Source organism: Oxyura jamaicensis, chromosome 9 (genome assembly GCF_011077185.1).
Source record: "Oxyura jamaicensis isolate SHBP4307 breed ruddy duck chromosome 9, BPBGC_Ojam_1.0, whole genome shotgun sequence".
Classification (NCBI taxonomy): Eukaryota; Metazoa; Chordata; class Aves; order Anseriformes; family Anatidae; genus Oxyura; species Oxyura jamaicensis.
Window position 1 is genome coordinate 16,727,386 of NC_048901.1, and position 24,828 is coordinate 16,752,213.

Here is a 24,828-nt window from a genome sequence, read left to right on the forward strand (position 1 = left end):
GGGGGGAATTTGGGGAGCGGGGGGCTTTTGTCCTCGCCCCCACTGGCTTTTATTGGACCGAGTTTTATACTGTGAACTGCTGCCTCGGGGCGGGGGGCTGCTGTGGGGCCGGGGGGGGGGCCGTGGATGCGCCGCGGTGCTGGGGTGCGCTCGACTTTTGTACGCAGGTGGGGCCAGCACGGGGAGGTTGTGGGTGGGGGCCTGGTGGGCACAGCACCCCCAGGCTGGGTGCTGGGTGGCCACCAGCGACAGCACCCCCCAGACAGCTCCAAGGCAGGCACACGCCGGGGGGGTCAGTGTGTCCGGGGCCCCCCAGGTCTGCTGTGGGCCAACCCAGGGTGCATGGGGGGGGGGGTGAGCAGCAGGTCCCGGGACCGATGTTCCCATCCCCAGGTCACTCACCCGTAGCAGGGAACCAAGTGCCTACATGAAGGGCAACCGGCCCCCCCCCTCCGGCACGGGGCCCCCCCCCCAGGTGTCCGGGCGCACCGTTTGGGGAAGGAATGCCAGTTTTCGCCAACGCTTGCCGCCCCTCCTTCCTGCATGGCACGTGTTCTCGTGGGGCCGCTTGCCCACTGCATGCCACCCCTTGCCCGGCCACGGTGTCCCCCCCCCCTGCACCCCCAGCCCCTCACCCTCTGCGTGCCCTCACTCCTGCACCACCAAACACCCCCACTGCTGCCCCGTGTCACCCCGTCCCCACCGTGGGGTCCCCACCCCTGCACGGCCAACCTGCCGGGGGGGCGCAGGGGCCGGCGTGCCCGCCGAGGGGCTCCCTGCCATCCAGCCAGCGATGGCACCGTGTCCCCATGCCGCTTGGGGACAGCAGACACCCAGCAGGACGAGCCAGGAGTCGTGGCCCCAAACCCACCCTGGGATGGGGGAAAAGGGGTGCAGGGGCTTCGCTCGGTGTGCGGGCGTAGCTCCACAGACGTGCGCGGAGCAGTGCTCGCAGAGGCACGGGCACGCGTGTGCACGAGGACATGGGTGTGCGTGCGTGTGCACGGGGCGTGTGCATGTATGTCTGCACGCCTGCGTGTGCAAACGGGCGGGTAGCACGCGTGTGCACACCGCTACGTACCCACGGGGTGCCAGGGGCCGTGGGAGCTGCCCCAGCCCTGTGCCACGGCGCCCGTGGGTGCCCATGGGTGCCTGCCCCCCAGCGCCCCCGCCTCCGTCCCGCCAGGCCTCCAATAAAGTCAGTGGTGTGAGCGCTGCACCGGCTGCCTCTCCTTGCGGGTGGGGGGCACCTGGTTCCCAGGAGGGGCCCCGCTGGGGGTGGAGGGATGGCGGTGACAACGGCACGTCCCCTGCGTGTCCCCCCCCTGCCGTAGGGTGACGGAGAGGCCCCGCCGTTATCTCGCATTCCTGGCCGGGGTGGCCGTGCCTCACCGGGCTAATTATGGGCATGCGGCCGCGGGCGCACGGCCGGCCCCCTCCCCTGGGGACCTGGGCGCTGGGGACAGGGGCTTGGTGGCACCGGCACGGCGGCATGGCCTCGCTCAGCTCGGCCGCCACGTACCGCGCCGAGTGCATCAGCACCTACAGCCAGGGGCCGGGGCACCCAGAGCCCCGCTTCGAGGGGGAGCGGTACCGCTACGACGCCTTTGGGTACCCAGGTATGGGGTGGGGGGGGGGGTCCCCGAGCTGTACCCTCCTGTCCCGAGCCCTGGCCCTGCCCCTGAGCACCCCACAGCTCTCTGGACCATCCTGCCCTCCCCCCAGTGCTCCCCAAATTCCCCAGACTGTGTCCCCAGTTCTTCCGTCCCTGCAATGTCCCAGGAACCCCAGCCCCCCCCCCCAGCCTTTTCCCCCCCAAACTTTCCTGTCCATCCCCTGGGTCCCCACCTGTCCCCAGGCCACCCGTGTCCCCCCACGCCCTCCCACAGCCTTTGGGTACCCCCAGACCACCCTGTACCCCCCCGCCCCATACACCTGGGATGCCCAGCTCCCCGTGCAGCCCTCCCAACGCCCCCAACCCCCAGTGCCACCTGCCACCCCCAGCCCCCCCGAACTGTCCCCAGCCTCTCCTGCACCCCCAGTCCCTTTGACACCCCTGAATGCTGTGCCGCCCCCCCCCCCCACCTGGCTGACCCCCCTGACCGGTCCCCGCAGGGTCCCCGGGGGCCATGTACCCCTGCAGCCTGGGCACCTGGGTGCGGGCCCAGGGGGACACCTACCAGGTGGTGGCCGACGTCAGCCAGTTTGAGCCCCCCGACATCGTGGTGACCACCTCCAATGGCCATGTCGCCATCCGGGCCGAGAAGGTGAGGACCCGGGGTGGGGGGCAGCCCCCGTACCCCAAACACGGGCCCCTGCTGCCTGGGGTGGGGGCCAAGCCCCAGCCCTGCCCTGTGGTGCCCACCTTCCATGGGGGTAACTGGGAGCAAGCCACTGGGGGCACTGGGAATTGTCCTCACCGAGAGTCGGGAAACTGGGAGTGGGCACCGGGGGAACTGGAAACAACCCCGTTGTAAGACTGGGGCTACTGGGAGCTGCTCCCTGCTGGGGTGGCTGGGAATCACACACTCTTGCACTGGGGTAACTGGGAAGTGACCACTGTGCATGGCCATGGTGTGTTGCCGTATTGTGCCATATCGTGCCGTATCGTGCCGCGCCGTGCCGTATCGTGCCGCGCTGTGCCGTATCGTGCCGCGCCGTGCCGTATCGTGCCGCGCTGTGCCATATCGTGCCGTATCGTGCCGCGCTGTGCCGTATCGTGCCGCGCCGTGCCGTACCATGCCAGCACCACTTCCCCGCAGGTGGCCGAGGACGGCACTGTATGTGACACCTTCACCCACCAGTGTCGGCTGCCCGAGGACACGGACCCGCTGTCGGTGAGCTGCGCCCTCACCGAGGCCGGCACGCTGCTCATCACCGCCCGGCGCCGCGCCGGCACCCGCCCCGGCGAGCCCCCGCAGCCGCTGTACCGCAGCGAGGCCACGCTGGGAGCGGGGCCGGTGCGGGGACAGTGACGGTGACCCCGGGCCATGATGGGTGGGGACTTGGCCGGTGCCTCCGCGCTGCGGCGTGGTGGCTCTGTTTATAAAGTCCTTTTATTAAATTAATATAAAAATCTCTGTATTTACACGGGGGTGACGCGGCGAGGCTGTGGCTGTGCCCGTGGGGACACCGGGGCTGGGGGCTGAGGGGGGGGTGGAGGTAGCGATGTGGGGAGCCCCAGGAGCTGGGAGGGAAGGTGGCCGGGGGGCGCGGGCAGGCCGGGGGGGCACCTGGCCACCCCTGGCGCCGGGTCGAGGGCGCCCACCCTACGCCGGGACCCGGTGCGGGCATCCCCCGGCACCCGCGGGGGATAGGGGGGGACCCTGCAGCGCCCGCCCCCGGCGCACGGGCAGGGGACGCAGGGGGTGGCGGCGGTGTTGGTGGGGTGTCCGGCTTTGCCGTCACTTGTCGGTGTCGCCGTCGTCGGGGCCGGCCTCGCGGGGCATGGGGTGCTGCTGGTGGCGGTCCCAGAGCTGGCGCAGGTCGGTGGTGTCTGGCTCGGGCGCGCTGGTGCTGCTGCGGCGGAAGCTGGCGAGCGGCGGCACCACCTTCACCCCCTTGGCCGTCAGCGAGCCCTCGATGGCCTTGCGGAGCTGCGGGCACCACGACGTTGTCAGCGGGCAGGCGGGGAGCCCCCGACCCCGCCGCCAGAACCCCCCCCCCGAGGCTCCTCACCTCCTTGAGGGACACCATGCCCACCAGGCGCCCGATGCTGGTGACGTACGCGTGGTCGAGGCCCAGCAGCGAGAAGATGGTGTGGGTCTGCGGGGAGACGGGGGGCTCAGAATTTGGGGGGGCACCTGGGGGGCGATGGGCACACCCAGGAGGGGGGACGCGGGCGCACCTTGTGCAGCGAGGTGCGCTCCACCAGCTGGAAGGGCGCGGGGTCGATCTGGGCGCTGCCGAAGTCCACGGGCTGCTCCAGCTGCCGCTCCTCCCACGCCAGGATCTGGGGCGGGGGGACCACGCCGTGGGGCACCGCACCCCCAGAACCTCCACCCCTCCTCATCACCGGGCCGTGGGGCTCCGGGGGTGCCCCCCACCCTCCCCGCGGTGGGCGCCGGGGGTCTCACCTCCGCCGGCGTCATCCGGTCCCCCCAGTCCACGTCCTCCTGCGGGAGAGGCGGGGGTGAGCGGGGCCGGCCGGGGACACCGGGATCGGCCAAGCCCGGCTTGTGATTGGTGGAGAGAAGGCGGGCTGGGGCATGATTGGCTGAGGAAAGCGGCTGGGATCGGCCGGGGGGGATCCCAGTCGTGCTATGATTCGCCAAGCGGATTTGGGATCGAGAGTGAACACGCCCTGATTGGCCGAGAGGAAATCGGGACAGGCTGAGATTGGCTGCGCAGATGCGGGCCAAGTGGGATTGGCCAAGCGGAATCGTGCCAGGCTCCTGATTGGTTGAGAGGATCCAGGCTGGCCTCTGATTGGCTGAGAGGAGCCATGCCCTGCCTGCAGCTTACCGTGATGGAAATGCGGACGTGCTTGGCCTTGCGAGGGGCCGTGCCCTGCGCCTGGCACCACGCGGGAGAGACGGCGGTGTTAGGGACGGCACCGTGGGGAGGGGGCGGTTGGGATGGGATGGGAAGGGTGGGCGAGGGATGGGGTGGGAAGGGATTGGATGGGATGGGTGGGTTGGGTGGTTTGGGTTGGGATGGATGGGTTGGGATGGATGGATGGGTTGAAATGGGATGGGACAGATGTGGTGGGATGGGATGGGATGGATGGGATGGGATCAGATGGGATGGGTTGGGATGGATGGGATGGGATGGATGGGTTGGGATGGGATCAGATGGGATGGGTTGGGATGGGATCAGATGGGATGGATGGGATGGGATGGGTTGGGATGGGATCAGATGGGATCAGATGGGATGGGATGGATGGGATGGGTTGAAATGGGATGGGATGGATGGGTTGGGATGGGATGGGATGGGATGGGATGGAATAGGATGGGCAGGAACAGGCAGGGTGGGAAGAGTCAGGTAGGGATGGGAAAGAATGGGATGGGAAGGGTCAACTGGGGATGGAGAGGGATGGGACGGGCAGGAACAAGCGCTCACCTCGGCGGGCTCTGCGGCAGTGTTGGCACAGAAGAGGCTCTTGAGGGCGATGCCGGAGGTGTCGGCAGTGCCGGCTGCAGGTGGGCAGAGGGGTCAGCATGGGGGCATGGGGGGGAGGTCCCATGGGGGGGCACGGGGTGCAGACTCACCTGGGGGGCTGTTGGTGGGGACACTGGGCACCCGTTTCAGTGCTGGCTTCAGGGGCTTGCGGGAGCCACCACGCGTGGGGGTGAAGGAAGAGGCTTCAGTGTTGATCTGCGAGAAGGAAGGGTTGGGGTCGGGGGACGTGGGCACCCCAGTAGGGGTACCCCCGGGTGGCCACCCCCACAGCCACCCTCACCTGGAAGCAGACGCTGGCTTCGGAGAGCCGGTGCCCGTCCTCGAAGCTTGCCCGCGCCCTCTGCCGCAGGGCCTGGAGCCGGCGCTGGGGATGGAGCTGCTGGCTCAGCAGGGCCCCCAGCTGCTCCCGCTCGATGGAGCCCAGCAGGATCATGGACTCTGATGGTGGAGAGGGAACAAAAGATGAAGGGGACGGTGCCGTGGGGACCCCGGGGATGTGCCAGAGCTGCCCCTACCCAGCTCTCACCAGCCGAATCCACCAGCGCCAGGCTCTTCATCTTGGTGCTGTGCAGGACGTGCTGCAGGTCCCGGTACGTGCAGTTGAGGGAGACGTAGGGGACGTCCCGCACCATGATGTCCTCCACCCGCACGTTGTATTTCCTGCCCGGGGCAGGCACGGTGACCTCAGCGTGGTGGCCACATCATGCCACTGCCCCCCCTCCCCCTGCCCCGTGGCAGGGCTGCCTGGGGACGTGGGGACGCAGCGGGGTGGCACTCACTCATGGTGCCCCCAGCCCAGCTCGGGGAGGTAGGGCAGCTTCTTGATGCGGATGATGCTGTCGTAGAGCGAGGGCTGGAGGCTCTGGGCCACGGCGTTGGCCAGGATGACGGCGATCATGACGGGCAGGATGTGCGAGATCTGTCCCGTCAGCTCGAAGACGATGACGGCCGTGGACACCGTGTGGGTGACGGCGCCCGACAGCGCGGCCGCCCCTGCGCCCGCGCGCGTCCCCGGGAGACACAGGGGCAGCCGTCAGGTGCCCGCCTGCCTGCCCGCGGGGCCGTGTCCCGCACCCCTGGGACACCTTTGGGACATCCCCGTTGGCAGGGGTCACCCAGAACCCCAGCAGCTCTCGTGGAGCACCCCCGAGCGGTGGCACGTGGCGTCCCCAGCGCGGTGCTTACCCACCACGGCGTAGCCCCCCGGCACGATGCGGTAGGTGTTGCTGTCGGCGTGGATGCCGTCGGGGAACCAGGCTGCCATGCTCTCCCCCACCAGCCGCCCGAAGGCTGCCCCTGCCCACAGAGAGGGGCTGGTGGGGGCTGCGGAGACCCAACCCCTCTCCTGCCCCCAGGCCGTGTCATGGGACACCCGTGGAGGGGCACCCCAGGGCCGGGCCAGCTCTCACCGATGACAAAGACGGGCATGAAGGCTCCGCAGGGCACCGGGATGGTGGTGGCCAGGGCTGACATCCAGAACTGCGCAGGGGACACAGGCACACGTCAGTTGCCCCCCGTGGCCTGGCTCTCCTCCAGCCCCGGCCGTGCCCCACAGCCATGGAGCAGGATGCGGGCACGGCTCCGTGCCGTGGGGCAGCCGCCTCCTCCCAGGGGCACCCAGCCAGCACCTCCCGGTGGCACCTGGTGGCACTCCTCCAGCACCTCCCCGGTGCCACCTTGGTGGCTCCCGGCCACGATCTCCTTGGCAGCATGTTGGTGGCACCGTGCCACCACCTTGGTGGCCACCCCGTGCCTCCCGGTAGCACCTCGGTGGCAAGCAACCAGCACCTCCTTGGTGGCATCCAGGAGTCACCCCCCACCACTACCCCCCCCTCCACCAGTGCCTGCTGGTGGCAGCCAGGGGCCGGCCGGGGCCAGCCGGGGCAGGACGCACCCACCTTCATGAGGATGAAGACGACGAGGGTGACGAAGACGTTGGAGCGGGGATGGCGCCAGGCCTCCAGGATGCCGATGTACTCGAACTCATCGCTGGGCTCCTGCTTGGACCACGTCTGGTTGTCGAACAGCGTCACCAGGGTGTCCTTCTGGGTGAGCTGGGGAGGCGCAGGCGTGAGCCAGGGGTGCCGGTGGTGGCCCACGGGGCCAGCAGTTTGCCCCCGGCCCCTCTGTGGCTACCTGTCCGGCCATGAACTGCCCGAAGCCGGGCGGGAAGGTCAGCGTGGAAATGAGCAGCGTCACCAGCGCGGGGAACAGCAGGCGCCTGGCGGGGTGGCACGGAGGGGGTGACACCGGTGCAGCCCCAGCCCTGCCACCACGGAGGGGACGGTCACTCCGAACTGGGGGTGGGGACAACAAGGCACTTACTTCTTCATCAGGAAGCGGTTGATGGTCTTCTGGCGGCGCATGAACTGCACGATCTTGCGGTTGAGGTAGACGAAGAGCGCGCCCCCAAAGCCGCTGGCGATCCTGGGGGTGAGCCGCGGGTGAGCGCCCGCGTCCCGCTGCCACCCTGGGGACGTGGGGACGGGGACGTGGGATGGGGCGGCCACACTCACCCGATGACGGCGAAGGCAGGCAGCTCCTGCAGGTCGAAGGGGAAGTCGAGGCGGAATCGGGTTTTGAAGAGCGCTGTGATGGTCTCTGGGGGCACGGCGGGGGTCAGCGGGGCCGGGAGGTGGACCCCAGTGCCCCCCAGCCTCCCGCTGCGCAGGAGGTACCTTCGTCCTTGATCCAGACAGCCAGGACGCGGAAGATGAAGGCGCTGAAGGTGGCGGCGAAGAACCCGCGCCAGTAGTTGCGGACGGCGAAGAAAGTGGAGGTGACCTCGATGCTGAACAGGACGCCTGGCACCGGGGAGGGGGGGAAGGACGAGAGGGGAGGGAGGCGAAAGCCAGGCAGAGCCCAGGCTCCTGGCATGCTTCCCGCATCCCTCCCGGAGCCCCACGGCCACCCTGCGGGTCACAGGCTTCCTCGGCAAAGCGCGCGGCCGGTCCCCGGCTGTCCGCACCGGGGCGCGAGCAAGAGGACAGTGCGGGGACGTGAGCAGGCACGGGGAGGGGTGGGCGGCAGCCGGCTCTGGGGCTGGGGGCGCACGCAGACGGACGGACGGGTGGGCAGACGGGGCGGCTCAGCACGCACGGGGCAAGGCAAGAGTTAGACACGGCACCAACCTACGGGCAGGGCTCAGCGGGGCCGGAGCGGGGAGCTCCCTGGAGCGCAGTGCGGCGGGGGAGAGGACGAGACGAGACGTTACACCTCCGGGAGGACGGCGCCCGCTCCTCCCTTCCTCCTCCGCCCCGCGGGCACCCCGTCTATAGCGGCACTGCCTCTCCCATGCCAGCCGGCCCCGGGGGGCACGGGGCGGGCAGGTCCCTGTCCCCCGCCTGGCAGCGAGGGGCGCGAGGGGCAGGGTCCTGCCGGCCTCTCCGCGAGGACCCAGGAGCCCGGGCAGGACGTGCGGGCGGGGGGGACCCTACCTCCGATGGGGGCGGCGAAGCAGCAGCCGACACCGACGGCGCAGGCGGCCGCCAGCATTTCGGTGTTCCTCGCCTCGTTCTGCGGGTGGGAAGTGGGTCAGGGGGTGCTGCCCCCCCCCCCAGACCCTTCTGGGGGGCACTGCCCGTGCCCACTCACCTCATAGATGCCCCCGAAGAAGGAGAGGAAGCGGCTGAGCAGGGCTGCGCACATGCTGGCGATGTGGACGAAGGGACCCTGCGGGGACAAAACAAGGGGGGGCTGAGTTTGGTGCCCCCACCCTGCCCACCGCCCGCCCCGGCCCCAGGCAGTGCCCTCACCTCCTTGCCCAGGGGCATGCCGCTGCCCAGGGCGCACGTCAGCCCGATCACCTTGGCCACGAAGGTCTTCAGGGTGAGGTACTCCTTCAGCACGACCCCCCGCAGGATGGTCTTCATCTCGGGGATCCCCGAGCCTGGTGCCATGGGGACAGCCCTGACCCACGGCCCTGGGGGGGGGGGGCCTTGGAAGACCCTCAGGACCCCCAGCCCTATAGCCCAGGACACACAGGTTGCTCGCAACCCAGGAGGGGAGACCCCCGGCACCTTACCCACAGCCTGGGGGGCGAGGATCTGGGTGAAGCCAGCCGAGAAGGTGATGAGCACGGTGGGGTAGGTGACCCAGGCCAGGTACTGCAGCAGCACGTTGGTGTCCAGGCCCCCGTACATCCACTTCTGGGCTACGGGCGCAGCAGGCGAGACGGGTCGCGGGTGGCAGGGGACGTGGCACAGCCCCACAGCGCGGCCACCCCTCAGGTCCCCCCGTCCCCCCCCGGGGAGCCCGCCAGCCGCCGGTGCCCACTCACCTTGGAGGCAGGTGGCGATGGCGAAGTCCATGGCCCAGCTCACCAGCGCCATGACCAGCCCCAGGAGGATGAGGAAGACCCAGTCCTCACCCACCCTGGCGATGAAGAACCGCTGGCACCGCACGGCGCAGCCTGCGGGCACAGGGCAGGCTCAGGGCCGGGCACACGGGGGGCAGCACCGCCACGCGCTCCAGCTGCGAGGACGCCGCGCGTGCAGGGACACAGCTTGGCCCCGCGCCGCTCGCACAAGCGCTGCCCCCTTGGCACGGCCCCAGGAGGAGCGGTGGGGGCCCCCCCCCATCCCGGCTATTTTGGGCCATTGTGTCCCCGCTGCCCGGCGGGCAGGTGGCATTGTCCTCGGCGCCAGTGTCCCATGACAGCAGGAGAAACCCTACCCGCAGCCGCGGTGCCCAGAGCCGCGTGAGGCTGCGCGGCCGCCGTGTCCCCCCCCTCCCTGGGTGCCCCCTCACCGCAGCGGGGGGCGCAGCGGCCCTGGCTGTACTCCAGCAGCTCGGAGGGGCGGCGTGGCTGCGGGGTGCCATCGTCCCCGTGCTCCTGCTGCAGCCGCAGCCGGGCCGCCTCGTCCTTGGCGAAGGTGCCCAGGTCCTGCGTGTAGCGCCCGTACATCTGGGGGAAGGAGCGGGGACAGGCGTTGGGGGGCGGCCAGGTGGGGAAACTGAGGCAGGGGAGCAGCGAGCAGCGGTGGGGGACCGTGGGAGGGGACAGGTGACAGCACCCCATGGGGAAAGGGGTGGCAAATATGTTGTTGGTTTTTTTTTTTTGGGGGGGGGGAGGGAGCACGGAAGGGGCTGGGTGGCGTGTGGGGATCGATCGCGATTGTTTCGCCCACGTGCTGAGCGCGGGTACCCGGCCCCGCTGGTACCAGTCCCCGGCCCTGCCCAGGTGCCCTGGACACTGGGCTGGGCTGGCGGTGGGTGGAGAAGGGCCTCCGGTGCTGGGAGCACGGCCAGGCTGGGCGATTCTCTGAGGGCTGATACTGAGGTTGTGCTCACACTGGGTGTTTGCCATTAGAAACATGGCTGGGACCCCCCCATGGGGCAGGAGGGCAGCGTGGGGCAGAGCACGGCCCCAGCACCAGCCACAGGACAAGGAGGAGATTTGGGAGCAAGGGGGTGCGAGGCAAACAGGGGCACCGTGCCCACATGGGGGACACCCCCTCCTCCTCGGGTGGCACGTGGCACGTGGCCTGGCCCCGGGCAGTGCCCCCCGTGCCAGCCGGGAGCTCTTTGTGCCCGTCCTCCCCGCTGAGCTGGGGGCACTTGTCCCGCGCGAGCGGGCACTGCCAAGGGCTCGGTTGCTTGGTTTCCGCCTCGCTCCCCCCGGCACGACCTGAATGCCAAGCGCCAGAGCTCGGCCCGGCACAAAGGGAGGCTTCAGGGCCGCGGGGGCCCCTGCCAGGCTCCCACGTCGGGGCGACGTGAGCCCCATGCCGATGGTGCGCCCACCCGCCGTGCCGCACGTGGCCGCCCCACAGCCCCCGGCCCGGCACCATGCCCGGCGGAGGGGCCCTGGCACGGGTGGGCACCGCCCTTGGCACGTGGGCAGCACGCCCCCGGCTACCACCGGCAATGCCCGACCCCCAGGGCACGTGCCAGCTCCCATGGGGACGGCGTGGAGGTGCATTTCTCGTGGGGCATCGCTCCCCACTGCGCTCCTGCCCAGGTCCCTCTGGCACGGAGCAGAAAGCAGCCAGAGCGGCGCCGGGTGGATTCTCTGCTGTCTGATACCCGGGCTGAGCTCAGCAGTGTGGGGAGAAAGGGAGGGGACACGTGCCCGTGGCTAACCCTCCTGGCACGGATCGTGCCCTGAACTCCTGCTCCACACGGGGCTCGGCGGGTCCTTGGCCCTAGGGGAATGCGCCGGGGGCGGAGGCGGTGGAGACGCCAGCTCGGCCTCCTCGGGGCCGGATTCAGCATCGCCTGCCAGAGGAGGACCCCGGCCCCGCACGGGGCCGGTGTTCAAAGGCTCCCTTCGGGCCAGGCTTGTTTCCTCTGGAAGAACAAACGGCCCCGCGCCCAAGGAGCGCTGTCGGCTTGCCAAGCGCCCGCCTCCCCCCAGCCTCACCGCCCCCCCCCAGGCTGCGACCGGGGCACCCCCAGGCCGGCTCCATGCCCCGTGCCAGGGGCTGGCATGCAACCCCACGGGTACTGGGGACCCTGGCGGGGTGCCCCTATAGCTGCAAGGGGTCTAGCCTGGCTGGGAGGGGGGGGTTGCTCCCCTCTGACCCCCATCTGCAGCCAACCCCGCTTGTAACGGGGCGATGGGAGCCAAGGGGCCGTGCCGCCCCGTGCCGCAGCCCCACGGGCACGGCCTGGGTCCCCCGGGGTGCCCCGTGGCAGGGCCGGGCAGACCGGGCTGCTGGCGAGGGCCGGCGGTGGGTTCTGCCTTCCTCCTCCTCCTCCTCCTCCTCCCGCTTGGGTTATTTTTCCACAAAGGCCTTTTGAAACACAAACAGCCCCGGGACTCCGGCCTCCGCCGCGAAGCAGCTGAACAATCACAGTGCCGGGCGGGCAGGGAGCGGGCACGGGGGGGGGGGGGGGGGGGGGGGGGGGGCCGGCGGGGGGCACACAGGGACACGGGCGCGGGCCGAGGCCGGTATTTTGGGACCGGGCTCCCCCCGCTGCAGGCACGAGCCGTGCCGAGCCCCTCGGGCCGTGCCAGCCTGCGGTGCCCGCTGCGCCCGGGCGATGCAGCGCACAGGGCGGGTGCTGGCATAGGCTCCGCCGTGTCCCCGTGCCACCCTGTCCCATGGCAGCCGGGGCCCTGAGCCCTCCTGGAAGGGGTGCCCACGGCCATGGGAGCTGCAGCCTCCCCTTTTGTCCCTGCTCCCCCCAGTTCAAGCAGGCAGGAGGAGCGGGGTCCCCGTCCTGAGCCAGGGCTGCTGGCACACAGGGAGGATGCATGGGGCCGGCTGACCTCCCCCGAAAATGTGACCCTGGTGGGGGTGTTTAAAGGGGGAGCGGGGTCCCCCGGGGTGGCAGCCAGGGAGACAGAGAGGCTGGGGGGATCCGTGTCACGCTGCCTGTCTTAGCCGGGCTCTAATCGCCCCGAGCGGCTGCGCGGCGAACAAGGGCAGTTTGTCGAGCTTAATCCTCCCCCCCAGAGCCCTCTGCTTCCCGGGTGTGCAGGGGGCACGGGGGCTGGCACGGACCCTGGGCACCACTAGCTCTGCCGGGGGCTTTCCCACAGCCCCCCCCCCCCCTCACCCCACACGTCCCACGCAGCGTGGGGTCCCCAAGGAGGGCACAACGTGGGGGCACGGGGCAGACAGCGCGGCTGTCCCCAGGGCTGGCAGGCTCCGGCCGGTGCCCGAGCCTCTCGGCAGGTGCTGGCAGGAGCCGGAGGCGCTGGGGAGGGCTGGGCACCCGCCCTCCTGCCTGGCACCAGGGAGGCTTCCAAAAGCCGGGCACGAGGCCACGGGACAGGCACCCGTCCCCAGCCTCGCCCGTGTGGGCGAGCCGCGGGCGGCTTCGGGAGCCTCTCCGCAGCCCCGAGGCCACGGGGATGGGCACCCCGGGGTGCCCAGGGCGTGGGTGCCTCCCCGCCTTGAGGAGAGCAGGGCAAAGTCTGCCGGCACCGTGTGAGGCTGCCCTGATGCCAGCCGCATGCCAGCGTGCCTCTCCCATCCTGCGCTGCCCACGGGCTCCTCGGCACCGCGGTGCCTCTGCGTGCCCGCTGCGGACACAGCACCGGGGGGGTCATATCGTGCTTGGGGGGGGGGGGGGGAAGGCAGCCCCACGGCTCCCATCGGATGGAGCACGGATCAGGGAGATGCCACGCAGCCAGACCCCGCAGGGTGGCTTGGGGTGGGCACCACGGGGACCCCGGGTAAGGGTGCTTGGGAGGACGACGCGTGCCCGGCGCAGCAGGAGCACGACGCCACGCGCCAGCCCTGCTGCAGGCAGCCAGCTCAGGCTCCCTGCAAACCCAGGGAGCTGCGGGCACGGGTGCCCGGCGGCGGCTCAGCCCCTTCCCTGCCCGCCTCCCCTGCCCTGCCTGCCTGCAGGCCTTTACCAGGGCAAAGTACCCGTTTGCCGAGCCGCGCCGGGCGCTGGCCCAAGCAGGGGCCGGGGAGAAGCCACCTTTGGCCGGGATGTCAGAGGGCTGCGGGCACAGCGGGGAGGGAGATGGCCGCGGGGCAGCTGGGCACCGGGGGGGGCAGCAGGGAGGCCACGGAAGGGACGGAGTCGTAAACACGGGGCTAAGGTTGCAGGCGGGGGAGATACGCTATCTGCGGGGCAGAGGGCTGGGGCCGGGTGGAGCATGGGGGGGGGTAAAGGGTGCCGGCTGGCGCGGAGGCACCCCCAGAGGGGCCCTGGGGGTGGGCGTCCCCCCCCCCCCACGATGAGGGCTTGCTGGGGAGGGGAGATGATAGTGGAAGTGTGCGCAAGGGTCCTGCGGTGGGGCTGGGGCCTCCAGTGGGCACCCCGAGCGCTGGGGAGCTGTGGGATGGCACCAAGCATCCTCCCCCCCCCCCGCCCCAGCGCCCTGCCCAGCCACAGGTGTTCCCCAAAGCACCGGGGGCGGGGGGGGGAGGGGGCAGGGGGCATAGCGAGGCCATGGGGGAGGACGGGGCAGGTGTCATTGTCCCTGCCACCCCGAGCAGAGCGCCCTGGGGGGGGACATAGCCCCCCCCCAGCCCCGTCACCCCCTCCTCGAGCCGTGCTGCTGCCCCCGGTGCCCCCGCCGCGCCCGGTGCCCCCCGCGGTGCGCCCGGTGCCCGGTACGGGCAGCGCTCACCAGGGTCTGCTCGTACTGCAGCGCCCGCTGCTCCGCGCTCTCGGAGGCCATGGTGCCGGTGCTGCCGGTGCTCCTGGCCGTGCCGGTGCCGGTGCCGGTGCCCGCGGCGGCAGCGGCTCCTCCCGGGCCGTGCGGGGCGGGCCCCGGGGCACTGCCCGGGGGAGGGACCGGCCGCGCTCCGCCTCCGCCGCCAGCACCCGGCACCGGCACCGGGGAAAGGGGGGTGCTTGGGGAAGGGGGGTTTTGCCCTGCAAGGGGTCGGGGAAGGGGGGCACTCGGCGCCCCCCGGGCTGGGGTGACCCTGGCAACCCCCGCTGGGGGCCAAGCGCTCCTGTCCGTGGGCACAGGGACCCGCAGGGGCTGGCAATGCTCTCCCCAGCCCTGTTGTGGGGTGGGGGCGGCTGGCTGGGAGCAGAGGGCACAGCGCTGGGGGGCACCGAGCTGGGGTGCAGCCCCCAGCCCCAAGGGGGGTCGGGGAGCAGAGTGCCCCCATGCCTTGGCATCGCCGGGGATGAAGCAGGGGGAACAGGGATGCCCGCGGGCTGGAGGCACCTCGTCACCACGGGGACCTGCCGGAGGCACCCAAGGGTGCAGGGAGCACGTCCTTACCACGGCACCGCTCAGCGCCCCGGTGATGCCAGCCCGGGGAGGGGATCCTGGACTCCTCTCTTCGCTGCCAGACTCACTGGGCAGCAGCAGCTCAACCCTCTCCGGAGAGCTGCGCGGGCACAGCTTGGCACCGGCGCTCCTTGGGCGAGGCGCTCGGGCATGGCACGCCGGCTGCTGTCCCTCCGGGGCCACCAACACCTCCGTCTCCCCGCCGCGGTGGGCTCAGGGGTGGCCGGGGCAGGCAGCAGGGCCGAGCTCTCCCTGGTCCCCGTGGCACCGCATGGCACGCTCGGCAGGGACGGAGCCGTGGCACCGTGGGACCAGGACCAGGCTGGTCCTTGCTGCCCGGCTGCCACCTTCTGCTCTAAGGCTGGCACCCTGAGCGCTGGGTGATGATGGCCGGGGCGGGCGCTGGGCTTTGCCAGGCTGGAAGGGGTCATTGCCGGACGCAGTTTGTGGCAGGGAGGGGACAAAATGGATGGCCTGCTCATTGCTGCCCCACGCACGGAGTCCCCTCCTGGCTCGTCAGCTCCTGGCACTGCCCCGCGGCAACCGGGACGCGCATCCGGAGGGGAGCCCCGTGCCAGGGCACGCGCTCTGCCCGCTGCCACCAGCGTGCCACCGCTGTGCCACAAGGTCACCATGGGTGCTGCCACCCTGCTGGACAGGGCACAAGGAGTGGGACACCCAGCTCAGCACATGCGAGCCCTTTATACCCCAGAGCCACCCTCCTACTGCCCTACCCACATCCCAGTTGAGCCCAGTGTCACCCCTGTGCAGTCCCAGTATGGTCTAACACTGCCCACCATGGCAGTGCTGTGCCGGTACGACCCTGTGGTGGCCCAGCAGAGCCCTGGGTTACTTTCCCTGGCCCGGCACCTTTGTGCCACCATGGGGGTCCTGGCACAGAGCACTGCGGGACCCCCAGGTGCTGTGCACACCCTGGCCACAGGCAGGGCTGGCATCGCATCCCCAGCCCCACGATAGTCCCCCCTGGTGCCACCCCACAGCCCACACAGGTACCCCGTGCTCTGCCTCCAAAGCCCCACGTCCCCAAACAGATGGCACGTGTGCCCCCAAACCCAACAAGCCCAGGGCCCGTGGCGGTGGGACACACGCACAGCCCGATGCCTGCCGCTGCCAGGATGACACGGAAGGGCCGGGGGGGGGGCAATATCTCTGTTTTTAATAAATACATCGGGACCCCCGTCCCCATAAATTACATGACGAGTCCAGCCGAGCCAGGACGGGCGCAGCGAGATGGGGGCAGGAGGGATTTTACACTATGTACAAGGCGGGCACGGTGCCCGCTGCGCCCGCTGGCGGTGGGGCTCACGGGGAGGGGGGGGGTGCTGGGTGCCCCGACCCCCCCCGGCCCTGCCAGTGCCTGCCGGGGGGAGCGGGCAGGGCAGCCCCGGCACCGTGGCCGTGCCAGGAGGAGGTGCCCAGGCTGGGGGCTGGCCGCTGGCCCCTGCCCCCCTTCCCTGCTCCTCTGCGCCCCGTGCCCGTGCCCCCAGGGGGGCGATGGGCCACAGGGGCTCCTCAGGACCACCCGGCATCGCTGCGCGTTCGCCCCGCTCCGGGCAGCGGTCACTGCTTAGCGGCTCCACGCCTCCGCTGGGGCACCGTGCACCTTCTCCGGGGGGGCATCCGGAGCTGCGGGGGGAAAACGGGGCTGAAAGAGGGGCAGGGAGGGTGCACAGAGGGGTCCCGGCTGGGGCTCGGCACCCGAGGGGGTGCACTCGGCACGCGCTCACCGCGGCACTTGGCGCAGCAGGGGTTGTCCCTCCTGGCGGGGCTGGCGCAGGCGGCCGGCGGGCACTCCTGGCGCTGGCAGTGCGTCTCCCCCGACTGCGGGGCAGGGACGGGGCTGAGCCACAGGGGTCCCACGGCGCCAGCCCCAGGCTCCTCTCCCGCCCATCCCCAAAGCGCTCAGGCTGGCGCGGGGGCACCGCTGCCCCCCGGTGCCACCCAAGGGCTGGCACACTCACCACACACCAGCAGAGGATGCACTTCATCTCCCCGAAGGGCGGCACCGAGGGGTGCCAGCTCTCGTTGTTGAGGTACCAGCGGCGCCCGAAGCGGCAGGCGCGGGGCCCGTCCGCCTGCATGCTGTCGGCCAGCTCAGGGATGCTCTTCTCGGGGGCTGGGGGAGAGGGCACGGGGGGTGGCACAGGCACTGCCACACGGCGGTGGCAGCGGGGACACAGGCGAAGGCAGGAGGGGGCTGCACGTACCTGGGCACTGCTTGCAGCAGTCGGAGGGGCTGGCTCGCACCGGGTTGGCGCAGGTGAGGCGCGGGCACTGCACCTTCTCGCAGTGCACTTCGCCCGTGGTGCCCTGCGGGGAGCGTGCGGGGCTCACGGGGGCACCAGGTTCTGCCCCTGCCCTGCTTTGAGCCCCCCCCCAGCAGCTCACAGCACCCATGGGTGCCGGGGTGGCTCTGCAGGGTGAGGGCCCACGCTCACCTTGCAGGTGCAAATGGCGCACTTGATGAGGCCGAAGGGGGGCACGACAGGGTGCCAGCGGGTGCCGGAGCCTCGCCACGTCTTGTCCCCATCGAAGTAGCAGCCTGCAGGAGGTGGGCACAGCATCCGTGGGATGGCCGGGGGGTGCCGGGGAGGCTGGGGCTGCCCCTCACCCCGTGCCCCTGGGACTCACCCTCGCTACTGTCCCGTGCCCGCTCCAGCTTCAACTCCTCCTGCTCCGTCTTCTTCTCTGCAAGGACGAGGGAGGGCATGAGGGGACACTAAGGGTGCCAGCAGGAGAGGAACGGAGAGGAACCACCCCACATTGTACCTGTGGGGCACGAGCTTTACCCAGACCCCCCACTTCTCCTCCAGCACCCCCCAGGAGCCCCCTGCCCCCCCCGCACCTTCGCAGACGGGGCAGCACAGCTCCTCGGGGTGCACCTGGCGGCTGCAGTTGAGGGGCTGGCACAAGATGGGGTCACAGATCACCGTGCGCTTCTGGGGACAGCAGGGACGTGGCTCATCACAGGGGGGGCCACCTCTGATGGGTGCTCCCCCCGGCTCACCTTCCCCCGGCCCATACCTGGCAGCTGCAGATGGAGCACTTCTTGTCGTAGTCGGGTGCCCAGCGGGTGCCGTGCGCCCGGTGCTGCCCCTCGAAGAAGCAGGAGTTGGGGTCCTTCTTCAGCTGCTCCGCGTCCCTGGCCTTGGAGCCCTCGGAGAGCTCGGCCTCCCCCGGGGCCAGGCGGGCCCCCCCTGCCTGGCACCGGTTGGGGATGTGCACCTGGGGGGCAGCGGTGGCAGGGGGGTTGGCACCGAGAGGGACCCTGCTCAGGGCTGGGGAGGTGGGGGAGGCACCCACGGGCAGGCCAGGCTGCTGGCACTGTCCCCATCCTGTCCCCTTCCCAGCTGGGCAGTGTCACGCAGTCCGGGACCCTGGGGTCTGTGCCATGCCCGCAGGAGGTGATGGGGATGTGCAGAGGGGACCTACCCGTCCCCGCATCTCCCCGCGGGGGTGGGCTTTGGTGCTGACTTGCAGGAAAGCGGTGCCCTGGGCCAGGTGCTGCAGCAGGTCGGCGTCCAGATCCTTCACCACCCCCTGAGCCTGCGGGGGCGAGAAGGACACGGGGAGGTGAGGGCTGTCCCGGGCCCCGCCGTGGCACCGGGGGGGGTCCCCGCCGTGCGCCCACCTCACCTCGGTGCCGTAGAAGCCCTTGAGCAGACGCTTGTGCTGGTGGGGCCGGGCGCCCAGCTCGCCCAGCTCGGCCACGCCGTGCAGGTGGGCGCTGACGGTGCCATCGGCCGGGCGGCCCAGCCCTGCCACGGCGATCTCGTAGTGCAGGTGGCAGTGCTCGTCCAGAGACAGCCAGGCGTGCCCCCCGGCCCCGCTGCCCACCGGGGGGGACACCAGCTGCCCCGCCAGCGGCACCGGCATCTCTGCGCACAGACGGGCGGTGGGAGGCGGGGGTAAGGGGGGCTGCCCTGCCGCCCCCCTGCCACCACCCCCCCCGGGTACCTGTGTAGCGAGCCAGGAGCCCGCTGTAGGGCAGGGAGATGACCTGGCCCCGCAGCTCGCCCTCCGCCCAGTCCTTGGTGGCCACGTTGAGGAAGAGCTCGTTCTGCAGCAGCATGTGGGCGTCGCGGGCGCTGGGGCTCTGCCAGGAGCCCTGGGCCTGAGGCGGGGGGGGAAGAGCACACGGGTGGGGACAGGGACACTCCACGTGAGCCTCCCCGCTGCCCCCGTGCCAGCCCCGCGCCGCCGGCGCTCACCAGCCCGTCCTTGTAGCTGGGCGTCATGTCGAAGAGCACGTTCCTCTTGTTCTTCCTCCGGGGTTTGGTCTCCAGCGTGACTCCCACCACCTCGCTGGCCGTGCCCACCACCCGCACCTGCGGGCAGGGTGCCGAGGGGCAGCGGTGGGGGCACCCCCGGGACGCGGAGGCGCACCCCCAGCGCGGCGCCCGTGCCCCTTACCTGGTACTGCAGCGTGCCGTTCTCGTGCAGAGCCAGCTTGGCCGAGCCCACGGCCCCCGTCTTGGTGGGCAGCAAGGCGTCCGCCCCGCACAGCACGCTTTGGATGGCTTGAACCCGGGGAGAGAGGAGCGGGGGGGGGGTGTGTGAGGCTGGGGAGGGGGGCACAGCCACCCCCCGTGCCCCAGGGTGCCCGCGCTCACTGTCACAGCTGCGCCGGGTGGTGATGGTGCCGGCCAGCTGGCGCGCGTGCCGGCCCTCCGTCTCGGCCACGATGCGGAGCTGCCCCTGCACCAGCCACTGCAGCTCGCGGGCAGACAGGTCGCTCAGCACCTCGGCGAAGTCGGGGTCCTGGGGGGGGGGGGGGGGGGGGGGGGGGGGCATGGGGGGGGGCGGCCCCGCCCCCCCCCCAGGGCGGCCGGTGTGCTGGGGGAGGCGGGCGGGGACGGCCGTACCTCCACGGTGATGTTGGCACGGACCTCCCGCAGCGTCCGGCCCTGGTGCAGGATGCGGACCCGCAGCGGCACCCAGGGGGATTCTGGGCAGGGCAGAGAGTTGGGGCCATGGGGGGCCTGGGGGGCTGGACCAGGGGCTGTGCCCACTGCCGCTCTCCCCTCCAAACCCACCCCTCTGCGCCCCAACACCCGACAGCGCATGCTGCATGCCCCGACCCATGCCCACAGCTTGACCCACACCATTCCCCCTCTACCCCCCCCGTCCTTGCACAACCCCCCTCCACAGCCCCCCTCCCGACCCCCACCCACCCCAAATCCCCCAGCCCCCCACTCCTATACACGTCCTCCTGCCCCAAACCCATGCGCACCCCAGCTCACGCCCAGCCCCACGCCACGCACAGCCCCTGCACCCATCCTGACCCCACAGAGGCTGCCCCACGCGCCCCAAACCACACACCCCTGCACCCCCCACCCTGCAGGGTGCCCGCGCCCACCCTCACCCCCGGCGCCGGGCTCCAGCAGCCCGCGGGCCATGAGGATGAAGTGCAGGTTGTTCTCGGCGTCGCTCAGCGTCAGCATGGCCATGCCCCCGGCTCCCAGGTGCGCGGGGTCCGACGAGGTCAGGATGGCACCGAACGTCTCTGAGCGGGGAGAGGGGCGTGAGGGGCACCACGGTGGGCACCCACTTGGGGGTGGGGGTGCACGGGGGCCAGCCTTACCTGCGAAGAGCGCCCGGTGCTTGAGGATGTGCCCGTGGACCTCTCCGGAGGGTTGCGCGCGGGTGACGAGGGAGACGCGGAGCTGCTCCCCGCGCAGCAGCTGGACGTTGGCCTTGGACACCGTCCTCCACATCCCGCAGAGCTGCGGGCAAGGAAGGGCTGGGCATGGGCCGGGGGCACCGTGCACCCAGGCGGGGGGGGGGGGCCACGATCGGGGCGTTTTGCCCCCCCTGTGCCCTCCTGCCCCTCTCACCATGCCGTCCTCGGGGGCCGCGCTCTTCTGCACGGGGTGCTCGAACAGCACGTTGCCCTCGGGGTCGCTGAAACGCACCCGGCTCGGCCTCCCCAGCCTGCGGGCACCGAGGGGGTGAGCGGAGACCCCCCCCCTCGCCCCCCGGCTCCCCTCCCCTGGGCACCAGCACCCGGGGTGGCCCAAAGCTGGCCTGGGTCCCCTGGAGTCCCCCTGCCCCGGAGCGGAGCCGGGCTGGCACCGTGCAGGAGGGGGTCCCCGCTCGGGAAGACGGTGGGGCCGGACCCGCGGGGAGCCGAGCGGTCGGCCCGGCTGTAAATTAGGAGCATTTTCGGCTCCATTTGGCTCCCCCGGTCGGAGCTGGAAATTAGTCACCACTTTACTATGCAAAAGGGGCCTGGAAGCGAGGAAGAGCAGAAGAAACCGGAGCGGGAAGGAGGGAGGGAAAGAGAGAGGAGAGGCTCAGCCGCCGCCAGCGGGCAGCCGGGGAGGGCACGGCGGGGATGTGGGGCCCCGTCGGTAGCGCCCTGCCAGTGCCTGCGAGCGGGGGCACGGGGCGGCACGGCGCCTCTGCCCCGCTGTGCCCACGTCCCCCGGCCCTGGAGCCGGTCCCGGTGCCGTTTGTTTGCGCTCCAGCCCTGGAGGCGAAGGGGTGAGGCCGTGCCGGCGCCGTGCCGAAATGCCTGCTGCCCGCCCGCGCCGCCGGACCCCCGGCACGTCACCCCCTCCCCAAATCTCTCCCCACCACCACGTCAAGGCGAGGCCGTGACACCACCGGGGGGATTGGGGGGGGGGGGTGGAACTGAGGCACGAGCACACCTGCACCCTGTGTGTTCACGGCACGGGTGGGACTCACCGCTCATAGCTGATGGAGAAGAGCAGGTAGGAGCGCAGGAGGGTGAAGCGAGCCTTGGCCACCGCGCTGGACGTGGGGTGCCACGGCTCGGGGCCGCTCGTCAGCAGGGCCACAAATTCTAGGGTAGGGGAAAGGTGGTCGTGGAGGGACCGTGGGGACGTCCCGTGTCCCCGCTGCCTGCCTGGGGCTCACCTGTGCGGGCGTCGTCGCGGGCCAGGCCCTCGGAGCTGAGGTAGGAGCGGTCGTTGTAGGGCTTGTCCAGCTCGTCCTCCTTGTCCTGGAAGTACTCGAAGGTGTCGAAGGGGGGCTCGGCGCTCTTCTCCGGGGGGCCTGGCAAGGCTGCCATGGGGTGGGCACAGCGGGGAGGTGATTGCACCAGGCTGCTTGCGGTAAAACTAAATTCCCCCCTCCCGAAATAAAGCCAAAACCAGGGCTGTGCGCTGGGGGCACGCTGGGTTCAGCCCCGTGCACCCTCCGTGCGCCCCTGCCCAGCGCCTCGTGGGCACCCCGAGGGCACGGGCAACCCCGCTAACAAGCAGCCCCTCCCCGAGGGGGGCGAGGGGGTGCCCAGCTTCCCCTTTCCCGGGTGACAGCGCCCCGGGGGGGGCTGCGCTCACCTTTGGGGCAGGTGTGGCAGCAGTGCCCGGGCAGCAGCGTGGCGCGGGGGCAGGCGGGCACGGGGCAGTCCTGCTTCATGTTCTTGCAGTTCACTTTTCCCGCTGCCTTCCCTCGGCGGTTCCTCTGCTGGGGTGGGCAGAGCCGGGCAGAGCCGTGCCAGGGACGCAGGCGACCCAAACACCCAAATTCCCCTCGGGTGGCACAGCGGAGGGCACCAGCGCTCCCCCGGCACAGCCCGGCTCCCCCAGCCCATCTGGAGCCTTTCCCCCCCCCCCCCCGGACACCTTGCGCAGCCCCCAGCTGCCTGTACCGCAGCCAAGCCCCGGCCCCCCCCGCCCCAACCCCATCCCCCTGCCCAGCTGTGCACGGCCCCTCCAGCCTCGGGGGGCTGCTGGAGGGGGGCGCCGGGGGCCGGCCTGAGGACGGGAAGGAGAACGAAGCCTGATCCTTTAACCCCCCCCCCCCCCCCCCTTCTCCTCCCCCCTGCCCCCGGGGGGGGGACACCCAGGTGTCAGGCTGTCTGGAGGAATCCCTGCTCGCTTTCCATGGGGTGGGCGGAGATGGGGGGGCTACGGACAGAAGGGGGCGATCCCCCCCCGCTCCCAGCCCCCTCCCCAGCAGGGCCCCATCCCGGGGGGGGGTCTCCGCCGTGTGCGGCACGGCGCGGTGGGGGGGCACTCACCGGCTCGCAGTGGCAGATCACGCAGCGCATCACCCCGAAGGGCTCCCCCAGGTCCGGGTGCCACGTCTCGTCCAGGGCGTAGAAATGCCCCCCGAAGGCGCAGCCTGCGGACACCCCCCCCAATCCATCCCCCCCCCCAAAAAAAATCAAGTCACCTCCGGGCCGCGGGCACCCCCCTGCCGCAGCCCCGCGGGGCGGACAGCGGCCGGCACCGCCCCACCGTGCCCGGTCCCGGCTCCCGCAGCCCGGGGGTCCCGGCGGAGACCCGGCACCGGAGGGGGGGGGGGGGACATCACCGGACCCCTGGGGTGCGAGAAAAGGGGGGGGCGCACGAAGGGGGGAGCACGAAGGGGGTGCAAGGAAAGGGGCTGCGAGGAGAGGGTCGCGAGGAAAGGGGGGGCGGGGAGGGGGTTGGCGGGCGCCGGGGGCGCACGGGAAGGGGGGGGTGGCGAGGAAAGGGGGCGCACGGAGGGGGTCCTACCTGCCGCCCCCCCGGGGGGCAGCGGCTCGGTGTCGGGCCGGATGGGCAGGGCGAGCTTGGGGCGGGCGGCGCGGGCGGGCAGGGCGAGCAGGGCGAGCAGCAGCAGCAGCGGGGCGGCGCGCATGGTGCCGGCCGGCCGGGGGAACCGGGGGGCCGGGGGCGGGGAGGGGGGGCCGGCCGCTGCCTGCCGCTGCCGCCGCCACCGCCTCTGCCCGGCTGCCGGCCCCGGCCCCGCTTTATAGGCGGCGGCATGGGCAAGCGGGAGCTGCGAGCCCTGTGCAAACAAAGGGCCGCTAATGAGGCGCAGGCAGCGGCCGGCCGGGGGGGACGCGCCCCCGCTGCGCTTTGGGGGGGGGGCGGCGCCGCGCCCCCGGGGGGGGGGGGGGGGGGGGGGCGCCCCGCCCCGGCCGGCCCCCCGGGGGCCCGTCCCCGGCCCAGCCGTCTCCTTCCCCACCAACCCCCGTTCCCGGCCTCGGGTCGTTCTGGGGCACCCCGGTGGCTGTAGCTGCTCCCGTGGGTACTGGGGTGACGCCTGGCATGGGGTGTCCTGGGGAGCCCCCCCCCACCAGCCAGTGATGCTGCCCCTCCTCGGAATGGGGAGCCCCCGGGTGGGGGTGTTTTGGGGAGACCCCCCCTCTGTTTGCCCCCCTTGAGGCACGGGGCACTCCTGGGCATGGGGCATCCCTGGGAACCCCCCATCCATTGACCCCCTCCCCGGGCCTGGGGGGCCCCGCGGGGACATGGGGGCACCGCAGGGCACCATCCATCCGCACATGGCCCCCGTGGCGCACGCACCCCCTGAAGCCCACCCCCCAGCCCACCCCCAGGGCATACAGACCCCCCCCCATCCACTCCGTGCTGCCCCCCAAACCCACCCCGCACCCTGCAGTGCCAGGGTACCACGCACCCCACTCTTCGTGCCCTCGGCATCCCCAAATCCCTCCGGCTGCTGCTGGGCACGGGAAGGTCCCGGAGCGGGACCCCAGGACCCTGCCCACCGGTGGCAGAGGCTGGGGGGGGGGACAGGAGCCCGGACACGGGGGGTCCTTTGCCCAGGGAGGGCACTGGGGACGTGGGGTGGAGGCTGGCAGAGCAGCACCCGGCACCGATCCTGCTCTTCACCCACATGTGCCCGGGCTGGCGAGGGCGGCGGCGGGCAGGTAGCAGACACCATGGAAAGGCCTGGGGAGACATCGTCCAGCTGGGGAAACTGAGGCACGGGGCATGTCTGGGGGGCGTGGGGGGTAGGGGCCGGGGGCAGCGGGTGCCACCCGTGTCCCCCCCCTGCCGAGGGACGGTGGCAGGGGAGCCGGGTGCCGGGTGCGTGGCGGGCGGGCGCCCGGGGAGGGGGAGGCGGGCGTGGAGGGAGGAGGGGGAAGCGCGGGGCTGCCAAAATCAACTCTCGGCGGTACAAACACCCGGCCAGCTGCACGGTGTAGCCAGGGAAACACGGCACAGCTGGAGCACAACAGGCCCCTACCTCCCCAGAAGGCTCCTCCTGGGCCTCCCCCCAAGCCCGGTGAGTGGCTGGGGGGGGGGGGGGGGGGGGGGGGGGGG

General features: G+C 71.7%; 3 protein-coding genes across 7 annotated transcripts in view; 1 reads left to right on the forward strand and 2 right to left on the reverse strand.

The window, feature by feature from the left end:
- Window positions 1-3,068, forward strand: part of LOC118171522 (heat shock protein beta-7-like) — a 5,395-nt gene extending 2,327 nt beyond the window's left edge. Inside the window, exons 3-5 of the mRNA XM_035334704.1 lie at window positions 1,057-1,619; window positions 2,116-2,267; window positions 2,763-3,068. Of these exons, the coding sequence (XP_035190595.1) occupies window positions 1,403-1,619; window positions 2,116-2,267; window positions 2,763-2,975 (582 nt within the window). The 5' untranslated portion in view covers window positions 1,057-1,402 and the 3' untranslated portion in view covers window positions 2,976-3,068. The remainder of the gene's footprint in view (window positions 1-1,056; window positions 1,620-2,115; window positions 2,268-2,762) is intronic.
- On the reverse strand, window positions 3,039-15,132 carry CLCN2 (chloride voltage-gated channel 2). 4 transcript variants are annotated; one of them, XM_035334700.1, is made up of 24 exons: window positions 14,771-15,132; window positions 9,871-10,027; window positions 9,401-9,532; window positions 9,146-9,274; window positions 8,877-9,010; window positions 8,716-8,793; window positions 8,559-8,637; window positions 7,800-7,925; window positions 7,638-7,722; window positions 7,447-7,548; window positions 7,258-7,342; window positions 7,020-7,175; window positions 6,531-6,600; window positions 6,307-6,417; window positions 5,901-6,114; window positions 5,648-5,781; window positions 5,402-5,559; window positions 5,211-5,316; window positions 5,062-5,135; window positions 4,465-4,515; window positions 4,077-4,115; window positions 3,848-3,952; window positions 3,679-3,765; window positions 3,039-3,596 (listed from the first exon to the last, which is right to left on the reverse strand). In XM_035334700.1, the coding sequence occupies exons 2-24, from the start codon at window positions 10,025-10,027 to the stop codon at window positions 3,405-3,407; spliced, it is 2,604 nt and encodes an 867-aa protein (XP_035190591.1). In that variant the 5' UTR covers window positions 14,771-15,132; the 3' UTR covers window positions 3,039-3,404. The 4 variants fall into 4 exon arrangements, with proteins under 4 accessions (XP_035190591.1, XP_035190589.1, XP_035190590.1 ...); XM_035334698.1 differs by lacking the exon at window positions 14,771-15,132 and adding an exon at window positions 14,162-14,312; XM_035334699.1 differs by lacking the exons at window positions 4,465-4,515; window positions 14,771-15,132 and adding an exon at window positions 14,162-14,311.
- An 800-nt stretch (window positions 15,133-15,932) lies between these two features.
- On the reverse strand, window positions 15,933-24,352 carry CHRD (chordin). 2 transcript variants are annotated; one of them, XM_035334696.1, is made up of 24 exons: window positions 24,179-24,352; window positions 23,272-23,545; window positions 22,791-22,894; window positions 22,108-22,231; window positions 21,683-21,829; window positions 21,491-21,608; window positions 20,638-20,734; window positions 20,385-20,526; window positions 20,166-20,306; window positions 19,666-19,748; window positions 19,414-19,561; window positions 19,214-19,320; window positions 19,012-19,128; window positions 18,758-18,914; window positions 18,437-18,678; window positions 18,233-18,346; window positions 17,825-18,025; window positions 17,646-17,739; window positions 17,432-17,488; window positions 17,239-17,342; window positions 17,008-17,110; window positions 16,762-16,916; window positions 16,528-16,621; window positions 15,933-16,426 (listed from the first exon to the last, which is right to left on the reverse strand). In XM_035334696.1, the coding sequence occupies exons 2-24, from the start codon at window positions 23,393-23,395 to the stop codon at window positions 16,368-16,370; spliced, it is 2,832 nt and encodes a 943-aa protein (XP_035190587.1). In that variant the 5' UTR covers window positions 23,396-23,545; window positions 24,179-24,352; the 3' UTR covers window positions 15,933-16,367. The 2 variants fall into 2 exon arrangements, with proteins under 2 accessions (XP_035190587.1, XP_035190588.1); XM_035334697.1 differs by lacking the exon at window positions 23,272-23,545 and having other exon boundaries at window positions 22,108-22,234.
- Window positions 24,353-24,828: the final 476 nt, after the last annotated feature.